The sequence below is a fragment of the Danio rerio genome, chromosome 7, assembly GCF_049306965.1.
Source record: "Danio rerio strain Tuebingen ecotype United States chromosome 7, GRCz12tu, whole genome shotgun sequence".
NCBI classification, from domain to species: domain Eukaryota; kingdom Metazoa; phylum Chordata; class Actinopteri; order Cypriniformes; family Danionidae; genus Danio; species Danio rerio.
Genome location: NC_133182.1, coordinates 39,736,617 through 39,758,727, shown reverse-complemented (window position 1 = coordinate 39,758,727; position 22,111 = coordinate 39,736,617). Strand labels below are relative to the sequence as shown.

The 22,111-nt window shown below is 36.3% G+C and overlaps 3 protein-coding genes across 10 annotated transcripts in view; all 3 read right to left on the bottom strand.

Annotated features, from left to right (window-relative positions):
* Positions 1-7,076, bottom strand: part of lsp1b (lymphocyte specific protein 1 b) — a 30,166-nt gene extending 23,090 nt beyond the window's left edge. For 4 of the 6 annotated variants that reach the window (XR_011016125.2, XR_012382243.1, XR_012382241.1 and 1 more), the window contains exons 1-4: positions 6,810-7,070; positions 3,188-3,334; positions 2,398-2,800; positions 817-926 (exon numbers count right to left, since the gene is read on the bottom strand). Coding sequence is in view for 2 of the 6 variants with exons in the window: in NM_001423832.1 (NP_001410761.1) it covers positions 817-926; positions 2,398-2,800; positions 3,188-3,334; positions 6,810-6,868 (719 nt within the window). In the remaining 4 variants the exon portion in view is untranslated. Of the gene's footprint in view, positions 1-816; positions 927-2,397; positions 2,801-3,187; positions 3,335-6,809 lie in introns of all 6 variants that reach the window. The other 2 variants (NM_001423832.1, NM_001423833.1) reach the window with 1 other exon arrangement.
* Positions 1-22,111, bottom strand: part of esyt2b (extended synaptotagmin-like protein 2b) — an 860,030-nt gene that overhangs the window by 786,235 nt on the left and 51,684 nt on the right. The gene's annotated exons all lie outside the window — the stretch shown is intronic.
* Positions 10,494-15,871, bottom strand: tnni2b.1 (troponin I type 2b (skeletal, fast), tandem duplicate 1). 2 transcript variants are annotated; one of them, NM_001136492.2, is made up of 7 exons: positions 15,728-15,871; positions 14,209-14,295; positions 12,978-13,014; positions 12,757-12,885; positions 12,468-12,557; positions 11,425-11,601; positions 10,494-10,874 (listed from the first exon to the last, which is right to left on the bottom strand). In NM_001136492.2, exons 2-7 carry the CDS (start codon positions 14,214-14,216, stop codon positions 10,785-10,787), a joined length of 531 nt encoding a protein of 176 aa, NP_001129964.1. In that variant the 5' UTR covers positions 14,217-14,295; positions 15,728-15,871; the 3' UTR covers positions 10,494-10,784. The 2 variants fall into 2 exon arrangements, with proteins under 2 accessions (NP_001129964.1, NP_001017587.2); NM_001017587.2 differs by lacking the exon at positions 15,728-15,871 and having other exon boundaries at positions 14,209-14,395.

Genomic DNA, 22,111 nt, shown 5'->3' with positions numbered 1-22,111 from the left:
GATATCCATTTCATACCTGTTAGAGAGGTTCAGGTTGATCTCACGACAAAACATAACTATTTTACTTACTGTCAGTTTAAGTGGCTAAAGGGGTATAAGCAGACGGACATTAAATTTCAGTCAGCCACGACCCAGGGCTTACGGTGAATTGTCATCCCATTAAAAAAAATCACTATGTTTGAGATCTGATTTCCTTAAAGAACAACGATCATTACTGCCTGGCTGAGATACGATATAAAGTAAGTATCAGACCAAATAAGATGCACTGCGTTAAATTCCATTTTTCCCCTGCCATGTCTTTAAAATAAGGAAATTAATTTTAGTCCAGTATTTTCAATAGAGTTTTTGTGCTAGCCTACGGCTCATGACGGCACCTGTGTTTAAACATTGGTCTCTTTTTGATGCTTTAACAACCAAATAGATGCTTAACTGTTTAAGCGTAAATGAATAACGTTTAACTGAATGTATTGTAATTACATTACAACATCGATGCTGTAAAAGGAACCATATGAATTTGAAAATAGTCACATTAACCTTTCACTGGAAGATCATCATTGGCTGAAAACATAAGCCGTGCATACAGCCCATTTGTACGAGTTCAGTGGTACATAAATGTACGATTTTAAAAAGGAGGGGTCACTGGGGGATAAGCAAATCATTCTAAATTGTACAAATGCGATTCATAGGACTTAACCACTAAATCAAAAAGTTATGAATTGTGTTGGTTGGTTGCATCAGTAAACTATTAAAATCAATTAAATTTAAGATCATAAGCTTGAGCACAGCATCTAAAATTAATCTGTGTGTTGCCTGTACCTGTCATGTGTTCTCCTCTCTGCTTGTCCATTAGTGCTGTATTGTCTCCCATTCTGCTGTAGGAGAACCGTGGAGGTGTAGGAAATCTTCATCTCTGTCTTCTTTTCTTCCTGTGAGACCAACAGATTCACAATCATGTATAGTCTGAGAAAGACTTTGATGCATGATTCTGTTGATAAAATGATAAAACTTATTAAAATGAACATTTACTGTTAACTAACCCTCAGAGCACTCAAGTGTTTCTTGATGATACACAGAGATCTTATCAATAATAGAACACTTGTCCTTCCTCTCCACTGTAAACAAGCAGGGTCAGCTCACATTCAAGTTGGTACCAACATTACTTAAGAGGAAACTCTCACTCCAGACTGTCACATACTCTCATATATTTGCTGAGACTGTGAATTCAATTTAATAGTGTTGTAAATACCATTTCAGTTTTCACTTTCACTTTATAAGACCTCAATGGTCTATCCTGAACCACAGGTATCAATAAGGTTGACTTTTAAAGTCCACATGAACCAGAAGTTGCGGAGACATTTATTCCATCATTTCAGTGTATTTCCAACAAGCTGACAAGTGGGATTATGGCGTCTGCTGCTCCAGAAGCATTAATAGAGGAATTAATATCAAAGAAAAACAGCATTTGTGATATGGGAATATTTTGGTTTCATCATAACCCAACAAAAACAAGTAATTTTTAAAAGCTGTAGCAGAATTGTTCCCACGGTTTACAGATTATTGAGCTGAAAGTTAACTACAAAATTAAATCGTAAATCAAATAAGAAAATCTGTCAAAAAAAAAAAAAAAAAAAAAACTCAGTTAGATATTTTCCCCAAATTGCACAGCCCTAGATGTACTCCTACAGAAATGAAAATCAGGTTGACATCAGAACCCAACATCAGGCCGACATCATTGTCCAACATCCAAAATAAAATTAACCAAACATCAACATCCAATGACGTTACAGTTTGATGTTGTGTTGACCTTACCACTATGACGTCTATCAGATGTTGGTTTTTGGTTGTCATACCTGCCGAATAAATGTCAGTATTTGACATTAATATGAAATTGGTTTAATATGTTGCCTCAACGTTGGATTTTTGTTACTTTCCAATACAACCTAAATCAACGACATTTGAAGTTGGTATTGGACATCAAAAAATCATTGTCCTTAGATGCTGGTGAGACATTGAATTTTGGTCACTTGACATCACAACCTAAATCTAACCTATTAGTATCATCTTATGATGTTGTGTGCCTGCTGGGCAGAGAAGTGCCACCACTCCAAACGTGGAAAGAAAATGATCAGACTTTCACTGAAAATTACTATTAACTGTTTACTAAAGAATAACAAAGTGCTCTAGGAAAATAAACTTTAAAATTTTTGCGTTTTATGGATCAAGAAGAACCAATTTTTTTGCTTAGGATCTTATTAAATGTTCTACTGAAAATGCTTATGACATGTCGAATGGCCTGAAGGTAAGTAAATCAACAACAAATGATCATTTTTGAAGCCAACTTTGTTATGGTTTGTGAGCAAAGGTTTTACTTGTCAAATTCCTTCTAAAAGACTATACCTTTTCATCTGTACCAGAGTTCTGATTTGGATTTTTCCTGAAAGAAGACTCATGACTTTTCATCCTTCTTGGCTCTCCCTCCTCTCTCTCCACTGACGTAATGTTAACTCGTCTTTCCCGTTCTTCCTCAACACCATCCTCATCCAAGTGTTTCTGATTTGAAAGGGGTGGTCGGGTCTTCAGAAATGGGATGTTGTCATTCACATTTAAATCACACAGTTTACTTTGTTGTGTAGAGCTGCAAGAGAGCTGAAGTTTTGAGTGCCGAGTGCCGTTAAGATGCGTTTCTACATCTGTGTGTTTCATTGGTCCCTGTTTGCGCCTGTTCAAATGCGTCCAATCACTGAAGCCTTCATCCTCTTCTAAAGAAGAAGGGCAGCCTGGAATGAGACCATTCGGACGCCTAACAAACATTAAAATACTTTCAGAATTGCGACTCAGGATGCCAATATATAAATATCAGGTCTAGAGAAACAGTTAGAGTTCTGTTAGAATAGAATAGAATAGAATAGAATAGAATAGAATAGAATAGAATAGAATAGAATAGAATAGAATAGAATAGAATAGAAGCCTTGGCAACTGATTGAAAAGCGCAGGTGTGGTCTTGACACAAACACACATTTATATTCACAAACAGATTAAAACACAAAGAATAAGACAGAGAAAGTTGGCTTAAGCCAGAATCTGGGGGTTGAGGTTCCATGGAAACAAAACAAACACACACAGCACAGTACAGATTTTTTTTTCTTGATTTAGACCAGAGTTCACTTTTAATGATTTTGAAACTAACTGGTTGTCCAGAGGCAGTGCAGTGCGAGGGCTGTCCTGCGGGGTCACGGTGGGTTGAAAAGGCTCAGTAGAAGAACTGCTTCTTGCACGCCGTCGACGTTCTCTCTCTATTTCTTCTGCATCTTCCAGACTGCGTTGAACAGTGATCCTGCACACACACGCATGCAAATGCACACAAACACACAAAATTTATGTAAAACTAATTACAAAAAAAAAAAAAAAACATGATTTCTGTTTAGGAACGCATGCTTAAAACCTATTGATTTCAGGATTGTTTTTTTTTTTTAAGGTCTTTACAGCATACAGTACGTCTCAAATTGGATTCCTGGAGAGTCGCAGCTCTGCAGTGTTGCCTACAACTGCAAAAGATCTAAAACCCACAAAGTAACTGACCAAAATAATTTGCATTAAACAGCAGTCTAAAAACTGACATTTCCTAATTTTTGCTCCCTAGAAATCTACATTTGTATTATGCTGGAAAAACAAAGACTCTCTTTTTTCTTCTCTTTCTCCCATACATCAAGACACGCACTTGCACACACACACACACAAACACAACCATAATGTCTTGTCAGCACTGCTCTTGCGAATTTATCAATAAAATCATTTCTATGTGACATTTCTCATTAGTGAGCTAATAATGGTACTTTTACCATCAGGAACTTACTGTAGGTTTAGGAACTTAAAGTTTGTTATTAATAGATACACTGCTGTCTAACAATAATAAGAATCACACAACCACATGTTCACATAATCTATATTTATCTCTCTTTATTACTAGCAACACTTTTAATTATTGCACTAATAACTGCATTAGTTTGCTATTAACGACAGCAACAGGAGTTTAGGATCAGGAGATTAAGAAGTAAATCTCAGACACAAAAACAATTTAGCGACAATAAAACGTGAGAAATATATATAGATACACACTATATCATTTATCATTTTGACTATGACAGCGATGGGTCATCTGACAGAAGGCAGGGTCAGAGATTAACAGGAAGTAAGTCAAACATGGACAGGAAGTGCAGGGTTTACACTAACAGGAAATAGCTTACTGGTTTCCTTTATACTTGCTGACATTACACTAAATAAAACAACTGGTACTAATACTTTTACCTAATATTTACAGTAGTCGTGAGGGGGATGTTTGCTTGACTTACACAGTCATTCATCAAATCACTTACTGCAAGTATAAGATTGGTGTAAGAGCATTGTATCATAAACACAACTAATTATTATTATTATTATTATTATTATTAATTCAGCATTATTGCATTATTGATCATGAATAAATCTATATGGTAAAAGATTTTAATTTATAATTATCAAAATATTCATTATCCATTTTTGCCATTAAAGATTAACAAAAATTTGATTGTCAATATCAATTTTGTGTACATAGCACTATTAAACACAACCAAAGGTTGACCAATGAGCTGCATAATACAAATCATAAAGAGATAGTTTATAAAATTATAGTTAAAACAAACAATTCTTACTCATAAAATGTCAAATCAAAAAGGTAAGTTTTCCATCTAGATTTAAAAACAGACAGAGATGATATAGATCTAATACAGAGGGGCAGAGCCTTCTACATCTAGGACCAGCTACTGTGAAAGCACGGTCACCCCTGCATTTCGGGCTCGACTTTGGGTTATAGGCTTGGGCCGGTATAAGATTCTGGCGGTATGATAACCTTGGATAAAAATATCACAGTTTCACGGTTTTACAGTTTTGTGATTGCTGTTCTAAAATAAATCTTTTTTTAAAGTTCTGGGTTAAAATAAATATATTGTCTTCCCTTTTGAAATATAGAAAAATATTCTGTAACAGTAAACATTTTAGGCTAAATAATTCAAATCAATCTTTGACTTCTGCTGTCTACATTTGTTTCAATAACAATGTGTGTTTTTTTTGTTTTTGTTTTTTGCAATGTAAAATGGCATCTTTTGACATCTTTTTTGCAAGAGATACTGATGTCCTAAAAAAAAAAAAAAAAAAAAAATCGTAGTCCTACACATATCTTGGAAACGATATAGCAGAAAACACTGATGGTTTTAAAACCTTGACTTTTCCTAACCATGGTATACCTTGAAAGCGGTTATCCTCTCATGCCTACTTTGGTATGCATAATAGCCTCTGGTTTGATGACAGAAGAGACTGGCCAGGCTGATGTTCAGCTATTTATCGATTTAAAAGCCAAGAGAAGAATTTTAAAAGCGACACGATAGTGCACAGGCAACCAGTGCAAATAGCATAAGACTGGTGTGATGTGGTCATGTTTTTAATACTGGTTATTTAACTGTCTTGACAACATTGATAATTAAAAATGAGTCCTCATTATTTCTGAAGGATCTTGTGGATCTTAAGAATTGTTATATTATAAACACATTTTAAAATGCACTAAAATACACACAAGACAAATCTCATTTTGAAACTTTCTAAAACATGAATAAATAAATAATAATAATAATCATGATTACACTTTTGATAGCAAATTAAGTCCATGACTATAGGACAGATACATTAAACAAAAAGCATTCTGAACATCCTTCACCAGATAAACAGCAGTTCAGTGAAACTTAACTCTACGAGCAGATTCTGTTTTCGACACACAAAACAAGAAAATAAATTTCTCTAGAAAGCAAAGTAAAGCTTACATTCATGTCAGCAATAACAACTAAACTCCCTTTCTTTGTTTAAACCTCAATGTGAATGTTTTGGGTGTTGGAGCGGCTCAAATTTTCCAGTTTAAAGGAGGCTCCGGGTCCTCAGGGCAGAGCGGAGGGGGGCCGTCCCCTATCATACATCCAGCAGATTTACTGCAGGGGGAGATCTGATGATGATAATGATGTCACCAAGCCTAGGAAAATTCCAGTCATAAAAGCCATTGAAGCCTGTCATTGCCATTCCATATGATGTCATGAATTGAGTCACTGTGCGACATGTGAAAAACAGACAACTGGAATGTTTTTTACTTTAGAACTACAGACACATTTACATTATCATTTCATGACATCACTTTACACAACTACACTCTATAAACTGCTGGGTTATATGACAATCCCAACTGTCAGGTTTAAGTTGGTTTAAGAATTGAATGAAAAAGAATTAACCCAGAGTTTGATAGTGTTTTACCAAAATTAGGTTTGAATAACGCTGCATTTCTAGAAAACAACACAATCAACTGCCCCTTCCCTGGAAGTCCTGATTCTTACTACATCACAGGCATGCATTCATAGACTATAGATTTTGTCTGACCTCAAAACAACCTACAAGAACTTTACCCCTTCCCCCTAAACACCCTGAAGGACTGATAAACAGCTGAAGGATCTCATGCTCCGTGTTTCCCCTATTCTGCCTGATAAATTCTTTCTGTCCTGATGATTCTTCTGTGCCGTTCAGCATTTCAGATTATCTCTCAACCCATTTAAAAAAATGTCTTAAATTATCTTGTAGAAATCAAAAGTCATGAAAGTAAATGTAATGAACTACACCATAATCTGTTTAAAGACAACTGGAGTGACTGCAGCAGATCAAAGAAAACACATCTGAATCACCAAATGGCCACCAAATAGACAAACACATTCACACATGCATGCAAATGAAGAACATCTCACCTCTGCAGCTTCTCCAGTCCCTTTTTGCTGGAATTCCGTCGCAGGATTGAGCTGGACATGTTTGAGTTTCTCTGAAATATCAGCTGTGACTGAAGATTATTGACCGTTTCCCCGATTATTTCTCCTTTCCTGTGAGTTCTCTGAAGGGTGTGAATGTGCTCCCCTTCTCTCACTAAACAGGATTTCAGTCTCTCTCTCTCTCTCTTTCTCTCTCTCTCTTACTCTGTTCAACTCACTCCCTTCCTCTGTCTCTCTCCATGTGTTTTTCATTCAGCGCTTTGAAACTCTGGCTCCTGTCTATTCCAGTTCGGTCTTCCAATCAGAAGAGAGCTAACTAGTCATGTGACAGTCCTCTGGGAGAGTAAGATGATACCACACACACACACACACACACACACACACACACACACACACACACACACACACACACACACACACAAAACAAAAGTATTGAAGGACTGCTAATAATCTGCATGCTGTCAGACACTTGATTCAGAGCTAATATATTATTAGCATGCATTGTTTACCTGTTGCCTAACTGCTTAAGATAATAAACAGGTAGACTAAGGTGCAGTAAGTACATAATTGGAGACAATCACTCAAGTCACAATTGTTGGGCATTTAAATGAATCATGGTTTAACTAAAAAAATATTATTATGAAAGTATTTGTGATGATAACTGCACATTGGTGAGCCCAATTAATGTTTATGATGTGCACTCATCCCAGAGATGGGTTGCAGCTGGAAGTGCATCCGCTGTGTAAAACATATGCTAATGATGCCCTGCTGAAAAAAACAGCTTAACCCAGCCTAGGCTGGTTGTCTGGTTTTAGCTGGTCGACCAGGCTGGTTTTAGAGGGGTTTTGGCCATTTCCAGGCTGGTTTCCAGCCAGTTCTTAGCTGGTCAGGCTGGGAGCCCAGCCAAAACCAGCTATGTCCAGCTTAAACCAGGCTGGTCAAGCTGGTTTTAGGTGGATTTAGCTGGTCATTTTCCAGCCTAACCAGCTAAGATAAAGCTGGAAATGGCTGGAAACCAGCCTGGAAATAGCCAAAACCCCTCTAAAACCAGCCAACCAGTCTAGGCTGGTTTAAGCTGGATTTTTCAGCAGGGAAACCATTGTAAAAACCATTGTAAAATGATGGTAAAACGATGGTAAAACGATTGTAAAATGATTGTAAAACGATGGTAAAACGATTGTAAAACCATTATAAAACTATTGTAAAACGATTGTAAAACGATGGTAAAACCATTGTAAAACGATTGTAAAACGATTGTTAAACCATTGTAAAACGATGGTAAAACCATTGTAAAACCATTGTAAAACCATTGTAAAACGATTGTAAAACCATCGTACGATCGTTTTACAATTGTTTTACCATCGTTTTACAATCGTTTTACAATCGTTTTACAATGGTTTTACCATCGTTTTACGATCGTTTTACCATCGTTTTACAATCGTTTTACAATGGTAAAAACGCCATTGTAGCTTGACCAGCCTGGTTTTAGCTGGACATAGCTGGTCTTGGCTGGGCTCCCAGCCTGGCTAGGGTGGTCAAGCTGGTTTTAGCTGGTCATCTCCCAGCCTGACCAGCAAAGAACTGGCTGGAAACCAGCCTGGAAATGGCCAAAACCCCTCTAAAACCAGCCTGGTCGACCAGCTAAAACCAGCCAACAAGCTGTTTTTTTCAGCAGGGATACAATTGTTTTACCATCTTTTACAATCATTTTACAATGGTTTTACAATCGTTTTACACTGGTTATCCGATCGTTTTACCATTGTTTTACAATCATTTTACCATCGTTTTACAATGGTTTTACAATGGTTTTACAATCATTTTACCATCGTTTTACAATCGTTTTACCATCGTTTTACAATCGTTTTACAATGGTTTTACAATCACTTTACCATCGTTTTACAATGGTTTTACAATCGTTTTACAATGGTTTTACAATGGTTTTACCATCGTTTTACAATGGTTTTACAATGGTTTTACAATCGTTTTACAATGGTTTTACTAACGTTTTACAATCATTTTACAATGGTTTTACAATGGTTTCCCTGCTGAAAAATCCAGCTTAAACCAGCCTAGGCTTGTTGGCTGGTTTTAGAGGGTTTTTAGCTATTTCCAGGCTGGTTTCCAGCCATTTCCAGCTTGGTCTTAGCTGGTTAGGCTGGAAAATGACCAGCTAAATCCAGCTAAAACCAGCTTGACCAGCCTAGTTTTAGCTGGTCATCTCCCAGCCTGACCAGCTAAAAACTGGCTGGAAACCAGCCTGGAAATGGCCAAAACCCCTCTAAAACCAGCCTGGTCGACCAGCTAAAACCAGCCAACCAGCCTAGGCTGGTTTAAGCTGGTTTTTTCAGCAGGTTGGATAAGTTGGCGGTTCATTCCACTGTGGGGACCCCAGATTAGTAAAGGGACTAAGCCGAAAAGGAAATAAATAAATGAATGATGTGCACTTACGGCCACTTTATTAGGTATGTCTTTCAAACTGCTTGTTAACGCAATTTTTTTAAAGTTAATCACATGGCAGACTCAATGCATTTAGGCATGTAGACATGGTCAAGATGATCTGCTGCAGTTTAAACCGAGCATCAGAATGTGGAAATGTGGTGATTTAAGCAACTTTGAACAAGGCATAGTTGTTGGTGCCAGACAGGCTGTTCTGAGTATTTCAGAAACTGCTGATCTACTGGGATTTTCATGCACAACAATCTCTAGGGTTTACAGAGAATGGTCTGAAAAAGAGAAAATATCAAGTGAGCGGCAGTTTTGTTGAAGCAAATGCCTTGTCGATGCCAGAGGAGAATGGCAAGACTGGTTCAAGCTGATAGAATGGCAACAGTAACTCAAATAAACCCTTGTTAAAACCAAGGTTTTAAAGAAGAGCATCTCTGAATGCACAACATGTCCAACCTTGAGGTGGGTAGACTACAGCAGAACCAGGTGCCACTCCTGTTAGTTAAGAACAGGAAACTGAGGCTACAATTCACACAGGCTCACCAAAATTGGACAATAGAAGATTGGAAAAACATTGCCTGGTCTGATGAGTCTCGATTTCTGCTGCAACATTCAGATGAGAGGGTCAGCACTTTATTGTTTTGTAAAATATAATTTGCCCTCAGAATATTTAATCCAAACTTTCCCTTTCTAAACAAATTTTCTTCACTTCTCACATGGCAGGGCTATCAGTGCATCTTGTTTTTGCTTTGCCTTTATGCATGCATTAACCTTCTTTTCTTTTGTTAGAAGCAGCTATAATCCAGCATTCCAATTGGTTTTCAAAAGGCAGAGTCATGAACATATCAATATTTTTTTTCTAATTTCAGGATCGTTTCCAGTGGATGTACATTACAATATAGGGGAAAAGTCGATCTGCTACATATAAACTTACAATGTCCTCCATGAATAAACATGCCACCTGATTTTGTTTTCTATACATAATGTTCCATCATGTTACATATAAAATCCAATACATCATTTTCTTGTGCTTTTTGACAGTTTAATTATTTGTTGATGCAATCAAATTTTATATTTTTGGCCCTGAGAGCTTTCCACGACCCTGTTGTCAATCAAGAGCTGGTGTTACAGTGTTTTTCTGTTTACATTTTGTGTAGTTAGTCTGACTGTTCCAATGGTGACGATGAAATTAAGCTTGTTGCATAAAAACATCAAAACATAAAACTTTGATTTGTAGTTTATTTTGTTCCAGGAAACTCACCGCAATACAATTTTGAGCATTAACAAGTTTTACTGTATTACTGAATTTTAAAGATCAAAAGTGGATTTTTTTTCACAAATTCAAACCCAAACATCACATACTTGAAAACGTTTCTCTTACAGCACATTGCTTTTACCAACTTTAACTTCATTACTACAGATAATATCACCACTTTTACCTATTACCAATTATTACCAAAATTACCACAAGACTTAAGACAACCTAATACAAATGATTGAAAAGCAGCAGATTTAAGCCTCAGACTCGAACATCTTCTTCCTGCCGTCCATACCAGCCTTATCCTCGATGTTCTTACGCCAGTCTCCCACCGCCTCCTTCTCCTGGAGTGGCAGAAAAGTGCAATAATTAAAAGCCTTTTTATGTAGTTTGTATTCCGATCAATTTCAGCGTACAGACAGAACATTTTATTATATTCTTCTTCGTTCACTATCACTGACTGACTATCTCTGAAAACATGTTGTTGTAAAAATCTGCAATATAGACCTTATTCTTTCAGATAGGAATGGGTGAAGCCATTGGAACCTTATTGACATAAAAGCTCCACTGATTTTTAATCATAAAAACCAGCTTGTTATGCAGCTTGATGATGCAAAGTTGTAATTTCTTCTTATATTATTTACATTCTTATGTACTGTCATAACTGTCATAATCTACAAACACACAATTGTTTGTAGAGCAAGAAGTTGAATCATTTACTGATGTTTATTATTACTAGTCATATCCCCATAAAGGCAAATAAATCAGAAGTTCAAAAACAATCGCAGAAAAGGGCTTACCTACGCATTGCAGAATAAGATCAACAGAAAATGTGAGTTTTGCCCACATTTTATAATCAATGTTTCTCTTATAAGGTTAATGATGTGCCCTCACCTCCTCCTTGACCTCTTTCTTGACTTGTTTAAGATTGGCTCTCAAATCCAGCGAGACTTTGTGTTTGGAGCCCAGCAGGGCCTGCAGCATGGCATCAGCAGACATACGCACTTTCTTCAGAACCGGTTTCTTGAATTTACCCTTCAGGTCTTGAACCTTAATTTTCAGATCCTCAATCTAAAGACATTAAGAAAAACATTTTGTTTTTCAAGTTTTGGTCAGAAGTTAAATAGAGTGTATAAATAAATGTAAATTAACAACACACAGGGCGGCACAGTGGCTTAATGGTTAGCACGGTTGCCTCACTGCAAAAAGGTCACTGATTCAAGTCCCGGCTAGACTAGGAGACCTTTCTTTGTGGAGTTTGCATGTTCTCCCTATGTTCATGTGTGATTTCTCCAGGGGCTCTGGTTTCACAGATAGGGTATAGGCGAATTAGATAAACTAAATTGGCCGTTGGGTGTGAATAGGAGAGTTTATGAGTGTTGCGACAAAGGGTATCTTCCAGTAAAACATATGCTAGAGTAATTGGTGGTTCATTCAGTTGCAGTGACCCCTAATAAAGCAGGAAATAAGCCAAAGGAAAGTGAGTGAGTAAATGAGTAAATAAAAACCGTATATTTAATGCGAGACTGTTTAGGTTTAGGATTATGGGCTGATGTAGGGTGGGCTTTGTAGTCCTAGTAAGGTAAGGTAGGTAAAGTAAGTTTACTTGTATAGCACATTTTATACACAGTGGAAATTCAAAGTGCTTTACATAAACAGGAATAAAAGTGACAAGTATAAATAAAATAAAAACAAATAATATAAAAACAGATGAAAACAGCGTAAAGACATATTCCAAAACACTGGTGTAGCATAAATTCTCATTTTACTCTGGGACTTCCGCATTCTGGTTATCATCCCCGGTCATCCATTTGTAAAATTTAATTTAGCCTCAGTATATTATTTCTGCTTACTAATACTTTTTATTGCAAATAAAAATGCCTTGTGTACTTATTTGTACTTTTACATATAGTATATGTTGTTCAATTTAAATTTACCTCCTTGTCTGACTTGGCCACTTTGGTCTCCATGTCGTATCTTTGTTCATCAACCATGTCAATCTGCTGGTGCATCTTCCTACATAGTTCCTTTAAACAAAGACACACACAGTGACTTTTTTCTACACATCTGTAAAAATGTTCTTAACTCACCATATATCCGTCTGTATTTCAATCATCACAGTTTAAGCTAAAAATCTTCAACCAATAAAAACGTCACACAAATCTGAAGGTGACTATACATTTAGAGCACATTTTCATGTCATTTTATTTTAATATTCATGTGTACCTGTAGCTCTTGCAAGCTTCCAGGCAGTGAGAGACTAGGGCAGTTCTCCTCCATGTACCTTTGTTTTTCTTCCTCTGCCGCTGCTGCTTCTTCCTCCAGAAGCCCATGAGCTATCTGAAGCAACAAGCTCTGGAGCACGAAAACACATAGAGACAGTAATCATCAAGAGAGTCAGTGAAGTTCATATATCTCAGATGTCATGAAGAAAAAGATGACCTCACCTTCAGATGGTGCCTACGGCTGGAAGTCATCTTTTTCCTGTCAGAAAGCAAATGTTTTTAATTTGAGAGCAGCATTCAGTGTCTGGGATGATTGCAAATGGAACTCCAGAAATTGCCACATTGGAACTATAAGGTTCTGCAGGTTGAGCAGTTTTCAGATACTGAGCTTTTCTTCTTTCTGTATAGCGGAATTCTATGACGAACAAGACTCTTTCAAATATAAAAATGAGCCTAAATGTATTCTATAAGTACAATATTAAAATCCTCTCATATTTTGAAATGGGGTTTTGTGAAACAGGTCAAATGCAAATAAAATATCTTTAAATTGAATCCAAAAACTGCAAATATCACAATAAAACATTTATGAGTTAATGGACATTTAAAATTCAGGTAATCTATACACTACCTGACAAAAGTCTTGTCGCCTATCCAAGTTTTAGGAACAAAAAATAATAACTTGACTTCTAGTTGATCATTTGGTATCAGAAGTGGATTATATGAAAGGCAAAGGCCTCTAGGTGAAGCAGTGGCGCAGTAGGTAGTGCTGTCGCCTTACAGCAAGAAGGTCACTGGGTCGCTGGTTCGAGCCTCGGCTCAGTTGCCGTTTCTGTGTGGAGTTTGCACGTTCTCCCTGCATTCGCGTGGGTTTCCTCCAGGTTCTCCGGTTTCCCCCGCAGTCCAAAGACATGTGGTACAGGTGAATTGGGTAGGCTAAAATTGTCTGTAGTGTGTGTGTGTGTGGATGTTTCCCAGAGATGGGTTGTGGCTGGAAGGGCATCCGCTGCGTAAAAACTTGTTGGATAAGTTGGTGGTTCATTCCGCTGTGGCCACCCCGGATTAATAAAGGTTTAAAAAAAAAAATTTAGATATGGCTCTTTATATAACTAATCCAGACCTCTGAAATGATCCCGATTGGTCCACTTGTGTCCATTTAGAATGCAAATTGGCTTACAAAAATAGCACCAAGTTAAAGTTCTTAGGAGCTTTTTATTTTAAATAAAAAAGTATTACATAATGTAAATAAATTGTCACAGAATATGAGTATTACCCAATACTGACAAAAATTTCACAACCTTCTCATTCCAAAGTGGCAAATATTAATATTTGATTCATTTAAGCACATATTCTTGCATGTATTATCATAAACACACAATTTTACTTAATGCTAAATGTATTTGCAGGGATTAGTAATCACATCTCAACATCACAATGTTTGTAAATCAATACTTACTCAGACATCTTGGCTGTCTCTTTGTGGCGACCCCTCTGAAGGTGAAGACGCCTGTGCGGGGTAGGTGTAAGTTTTGCTGCCTTCAATCTAATGGAAACAATTTACATTCAGTCATCTGGAGGTCTAAATCTGGCTTCTGATAATGTGCAAGAGAGATGGCTGCTGTACGTGGATGTCTGGAAGTGGCAATAGCAACAGAAGTGTCCGGTGTTTAAAGGGTTGAATTTGAGAAGCAGTTGTCTTGAGCTCTTTTTTTAGCGTTCTTTTGTAGGAATACAGAGGACGGGACAGCTGACAGACCTCTTGAAGAATCTCCTAAGCCTCAACACTCAACAGCTGATAGCCTTCACAGCTGTAAAAATATTTCCTGGTGCTCTGAAGAACTATATTAGACCTTTTCTTGTATTATGGATGGGATGGAGTCTGAGTTTGGATCTTCTGCTATCTAAAATAAGTTGTTGTGTTCATATTAATAATTTATATGAAAAAAATAAAATAGTGAAAAGGAAATAGTGATGATATAGGCTTTGAATGGTTGAAAATGGTTTAAGAACTTTGAGAATTTGGTAAATGAGATTCATTACACTACACTGCAATGAATTCAGTAAACTTGGATTTATTCCAACAATATTACCAATATATCAAACCAGGCACTTAAAAAACACTTTTTTTTAAGGATTTGGCATAACAATGCTTTAAAAAAACTCATTAAAACTGTTTTATAGAGAGGCTATAAAAGAATATAAACCTTTACAGTTTAAAACATAGGATTTTCAGATTACATTCACACACAATGCAGACAAAATTGCATTAATTAATTGAAAATTTAATTAAAATTTTAAGTAAAAAAAATAATAAAGAATAAGTTACACGATAAAGGAAAATCTAAATATTCCTAAATGTAGATACAGTCAATCAAACAACAAAATTACTTGATATATAAAAAGGAAAATATGAATTTAGTGTTTATAGGCCTAAAACAAGATCAAATGTAAAAACATTCTTATTTTACTCTTTGAGTTAACATACTTTTCTTGTTTTAAACATAAAATCACTAGATTTTGATCTTTTTTTTTTTAAAGTAAGACTTAATATCTTATTTAGTCAATTTTGAATCTGAAGTTACATATATTTGCATTATTTTAGGTATGTTTAAATATTTTGCACTGGAAAACAAAGAATAAGAATAAAAAAAACACTAAATAAATTAAGCTAAATTCTTTACAGATTGTTAATTTAACTATATAGAACATACTTTGTTAAGGTTGTGAAGTAATATGTTTCAAAAGTAGAACTTACTACTCAATGCGTGATATAAGACATATATCACAGAATTAAATCAATTATTTGCAAGGACCTTCATCCAGTCCACATATTAAAGCAGATTATCCTGCTTATTGCTTTGATTTTCCAGGCTAAATTTGGCTTTTGGGCATGAGTGAAATCTTGTGAATGTCTGTGGCGTGATCTAATGCTAGTGTGATAAACCCTAGAGACAAACAGAGTAATAGACACTCACCTTTCAGCGCGCAGCAGGACGCTCAGTTCAGAGGGATTAGAAGGAAAGAGTGTCAGTCCATTACATTAACTGAGTTTTTATAGGCTTCCCATCCATTCTGTTTAAGGAAGCAGATCTTTCCTTAAGCCAATGAGACTGGCAAATCCCAACACCCCCCCTCTGCTCCCCTCCACCTCAATCAACACTCGCACATTTGCTTTTCTATCATTATATCATGGAAGCTTTTTTTGAGGCTTGTTTGTTTTTATTTTGAGCTAATGAGGATTTCTACAACTCAATAAATTATCAATCTTGTAAATATATTTTATAAAATGATGATTTTATATTGACTGGGCCCCACAGTGGTAATTTCAGTTTATTTTCTTCATGTGGGGACATTTAGTTCAAACATTGTGTTCTAAACCAACAGACGAACACCTACAGACCCACAACTTAAGAGATAGATCACCCCAAAAATTAAAATTTCCTCATCATTTACTCTCCTTTAAGTTGTTCCAAAGTGGTTCAAGTGTTTAGGTTTCTTAGCATACAGAAGAATACTGGAAACCAGTAACCGTTGATAGTTAGAAATAAAAATACTATGGTCACAGGTTTCTATTATTTTATAAACATCTTCTTTTCTGTTCAGCAGAAGAAATTCAGACTGGGCTGAAAGAAGTGGAAGATGATTGACAGAATATTTGTATTTTGGGGTGAGCTATCCCTTTTATTAATGTGCTTAAAAATGAGTGTTTAATCTTACTTTATACGACAGAAATTTACACTGAACCCCTAAAATCACTGACATTTGTGTTTGTTTTCTCACCTGTTGTGCTCTCTAGCAGTAATAAAACAGGTGGAAACTCCAACTGTACCACCGAAATATCACACATTCTGCTGACACAATTTAGATCACATGTAAACCACGCAATCACCTGGTGATTTTAACAATACATTTATATGCTGGTAAAATATCTGTAAAATATTATAGTTAAATTGTTTAAAATATTTGCAGTGAGACTTTTTAGAAATACAAATATATCCAGAAATGCATACACATATTAAAATACACTGAGTCTTAAAAAAAAATAATAATAATCAGATCGACAGCAGAGACAGCAGATGAAAACAGACTTACAAGAATTATTATCTCAATATCTAGCTTTAGTCTTCAGTCCTTTGCTGCAGTAATCAAGAAAACTGTTGGTTGATATAGTTTTAGGCAACAAACTATACACCGAAATAATTAGTAAATCTTTTAAAGTTAACATTCATTTCAAAAGGCAATTAAATTTAGCAATTCTTGTTCAATTTAATAATTCTGAACTGTACACTTTGTTTTACTCTTTAATAGTAACAATTCAGCTAAATGTTTTAATATTGCATTTTTAAATGAGGGCTGTACTATTAATAATTTTTTTTGAAACATGATTTGACAACAATTGTGAACATTGTTTTATTTATGACAGGTTCATGTCCTTAACATTTATCTAGTCAGAATCCTATATGTCACTGACCTTGTCATCCAATTTTGATTAGACCTTCCTTAAATTCTGATTCTGGTTCTGGATAAAAACATGTGAGCTTCATTGTGAAACTGTGTTGGTGTGTTGAATCTGGCGAGAAGATGCCTATAGGCGGCACTGCCAACCCACCCAATTATGTTTGAATACAGAAATATTTGTACATTTTCTCTTATGTTTGGTCTAATCTTATTTGTATAGTCTCATTAGTGTAGGTTGTAGAATAAATACATTAACGCTAAAGTATTTTGACTAACCTTCATAGCAAGAAGCTTTATTCTCCCGTGACTCTCGTGATTCACAAAGTATCGCGTGAGTGGACTCTCGTCTCGTTCTCTTCCCGCTGCAAAGGTATGGATTTTCATCGTTTATAAGTGTAGAGGTCACATACTCTGACACTTCCCATATTTAACTACGCAAATAGGAGACAGATTCTTCTACATTAGGTAGGATATAATTTTTATTCCAGTCTTCGTAAAGTGTAGAAGTTATTGTTAATTGTAAACATAGCAATTTCAAATGTGTAAGAAGTTATATACGTTTTAAATAACCGACATGCAAAAAGCTTTACAGGTATGCTATATAAAATAAATATCTGCGTATGACTCGAACGTTACAGGTAGCCTACATTCAGCAATGTAAACAACAGGCATGCTTATGCCAGAGAGTCACTTAACACTTCTAGTATTACAGCAAGTTTTTTTATTATTATTATTATTATTATTATTAGCAATTAATGAAATAACCAATGTTTTTCAAAAGACCCTGTAACTTTTTAAAATATTAATACATAAAATGTATGTTAATTGTGGTTAGACCTTTATAAATCCATCTTTTTATAGCAACATGGGGTCAGATGTTTTTTGAAACAAACTTTTCTTGAAAAAAATAATAAATCTAGGCGACGCAGTGGCGCAGTAGGTAGTGCTGTCTCCTCACAGCAAGAAGGTCGCTGGTTCGAGCCTTAGCTGGGTCAGTTGGCATTTCTGTGTGGAGTTTGCATGTTCTCCCTGCGTTTGCGTGGGTTTCCTCTGGTTTCTCCGGTTTCCACCATGGTCTAAAGACATGCGGTACAGGTTGCTCCAATTGGTCCACCTTTTTTATGTTATTAAATTGTAAAAAAGGACTGGGTGTGTTTATATCAGCCCAATATGACTGTCTTTACACTATAAATACACATGCTGTCCAAATAGCTTGAAAAGTAGATTTTTCACCATAGGTGCCTTTTAATAAGAAGACTAAGCTGAAAAAATTATGAATGGATAAAAATAAAATAAAAACTATTTTTGTAATAGTTTTCCACAGTATGACAACACCCACTGATGTGATAGAGAAAAGTTAGAAATAAATGTTACTGTATGTGCATATTTCTGATACCAGTGTTTACTAGGTGTATCAAATTGAAGCTTAAATCTTTCATTCATTTTCCTTTAACTTAGTTCCTTATTTATCAGGGGTTGCCACAGCTGAATGAACCACCAAATTATCCAGCTTATGTTTTACACATGTGGATGCCCTTCTAGCTGCAACCCAGTTCTAGGAAACACCCATACACATGCGCACTCGCATACACTTTGACCAATTTAGTTTATTCAGTTTACCTATAGTGCATGTCTTTAGACTGTGGGGCAGACCAGAGCTCCTGGAGGAAACCCACGCCAACACAGGGAAAACATGCAAACTCAGCACACAGAAACGCCAACTGACCCAGCCAGGGCTTGAACAAGCAACTTTCTTGCTTGGGGGCGACAGTGCTAACCACTGAGCCACCCTGAAACCTAAATCCAGATCGGAAATTTAAACAATATAAAGACTGAATAGGTGGCGCAGTAGGTAGTGCTGTCGCCTCACAGCAAGAAGGTCGCTGGTTCGAGCCTCGGCTGGGTCAGTTGGCGTTTCTGTGAGAGTTTGCATGTTCTCCCTGCATTTGTGTGGGTTTCCTTCGGGTGCTCCAGTTTCCCCCAAAGTCATGCAGTACAGATGAGTGAATTGGGTTGGCTAAAATTGTCCATATGAAAATGTCCATATGACATACCATATGTATGTGTGTGTATGTAGCTGTGTAAAAACATGCTGGATAAGTTGGCGGTTCATTCTGCTGTGGCCCCGGATTAAAAAAGGGACTGAGCCAAAAAGAAAATGGATGAATGAAAGATTGAATATAAAATAAAACACTCATAAATATTAGAATGATTATTATCAGATAAATGTTATAAAATATAAAAACAAACAAAATGCAAAATTCCACTGAGCAGAGAGCAGAGCGAGACTGCACAGCAGAGCAGGGGAGCAGTGATGGAAACCTCTAGAAACTAGAAAGAGGTTTTCCCCGTTTGGAAGAGGATTTGAAGATTAGAGAGTTTTGAGAACAGCGCCATCTAGTGCTTATTTAAAACATCAACTCGGGATCGGGACACGCTCCAAAGTTTTAATGTGTACATATAAATGCCTTGCACATTTGTGTTTAATCTGTCCATTAAATAAATTGATTTATACATTAAAATATGACAAAAAATGTGTATATGATTCAGTATGTTTTAATGTTGGCAACTCTGTCCACACACACAAAGTGAATGAGGACACTGTGTGAAAAAAGATTGAAAAACTTAAACGCTCCAGTAGTATCTGGATGCAGCCTTTATTGAGTGAATGACGTCACTGTGACGGGTACGGTTAGGGGTGGGGTTAGGTGAGTGCATTAAAAAGCATTGGGTGCAGCTTAGATTGCACTGCACCAGGTCTGCATCCAGACAGCTCTCCAATGCTTTAAATGTTATTCAAATGTAATGTAGCCTATTGATTAACTTTTTATAGATCACTCTCATCCCAAACCTATCAATTAGATTGGGTCAACAAGGACTCTGTAAGTGAAATCTGGGGTTCAAACCATTTGACACATAGTGAAACACATCTGACTAGTTAGCCTCTATTAACCTCGAAGGGGGCCATAAGTAGAAATTCTGGAACTGAGATGGCAGCTCTGGTGGGTCCTGAAATACACACACACACACACACACATGCGAGCGCGTGCGTTACATGCTTAGTTTAAGACAACAATAATACATTAGTATGGTGCCTTTTTTGCGACCAATACAGCATCAATTTGTCTTGGGAATGACCGATACAAGTCATGCACTGTGGCCAGAGAGATTTTGAGCCATTCACCAGGTTTTCTAGGTGGAGAAAAACATTTTCTGACTGGCTCCTCAAGTACACCCCAAAATGGCTCAATAATATTAGTACTGGTGTCTGTGCAGGCTGTGAGAGATGTTCAACTGCACTTCCATGTTCTTAAATCCACTCTGTCACCAGTTTATGTTGTATGTATTATTGCATTATCATTCTGATACACTGCACCGCCTTCACAATACTGGATACATTCATCTAGAATGCTTTGGTAGTCCTCGGCAGTGATACTTCCATCTAGCACAAGTATTGGGCCTAGGGAATGCCTTGATTTTGCAGCCCAAACCTTCAATGATGCACCATGCTTCACTCTGGGCATGTGGAATGGTGGAATGCTTTTTTGGGTGGAATGCTTTTTTGGTGCTTCTCCACACAATATCTCACCCGCATGTAGACTCATCAAAGAACAACACATGTTTCACGTTGTCCACAGCCCACATTTAATTCTGCAGTGAGTTGTGCAGCTGTGGTTTTGTTTTTAGAGACAATCTGGGTTAACAGCTGGACATCCCTTTCAGACAGATTTCTCTTGCGTCCACAGTTAACGCCTGTTGGATGAGGTTTGTGTGTGTGTGTGTGTGTGTGTGTGTGTGTGTGTACAATGATATTTAGCATTTTTTTATATAAACACACATACAATTAATGTGATCTTTAGGGCCTACATATGTGTACATCTGATTGCGTCATCCAGCAACAACCAAAAAGGAGTTTGGGATTGTGAAATTGGTCTCTTCGCGCACACATAAGAATTAGCTTCATCAAAGTTCTTCTTTTTTCCCACCTACTAAACAATAGATGATATTTTCTGCTTTATTTCAATTTTATATTTGCTACATTGTGACTTCAGAACTGATGTTCATTCTGCACCAATACTTACAGAAAACATTCTGCAGTTTTACAGTTACAAATTTCTTCTTTCTGTATAATGGGCTATTTCAATGTGAGGACATTGAAAACATTATGAATAAGAGAAGCACACACACATTATCACATTAAGTAATATGAATGTAATCCATTCAATTCATACATGTATTTATTGTGTATTATAATACTAATTGCATATAGTTTATTAATAATAACATTCCGAAATGAATAAGACACATTTAAAGACACATTTGCGTTGATAGGGTTACAAATTGGCATTAGTTATGTATAGATAGCTTAGCTGTAATTTTAAATAGAAAATAATATTTATTCATTGTATTTTAATATAAATATTTCAGTTCAAAATATATGCCAAAGCACTGTTTATCAGACAAGATAAATCTGCATTTGATGTCATGAAATAGTGAAGTAATTCCCTGTTTCCTGTGGGAGGGAAAGAACATATTTATTTGGTTACATGCATTTAGTGGCAGTGATGAGCTCTATATACATATATAAATTTTGAACGTTATTGACTTTGTTAAAAAAAATTAACTACATATTATATTTAGAATGGACATAAGATCTCTCTGCATTCTTTCTTTTATTGTGGCACATTGACAACTTATTTTGCTGTTCCTTGAATTGTTGCTTTTCTTCTCTTAACCACATGAGGGTGACAGATATCTTTTGGTATCTGGACAGGATGCATCCATACAGTTTGCACAGAAAAGTTATACCCCTAATATTGCCCTGTCTATCTTATAAATTAAACAATATACACACCCCATTTCTTAGTATGTGTTACTTTAATTGTTATTGTTGTTGTTAT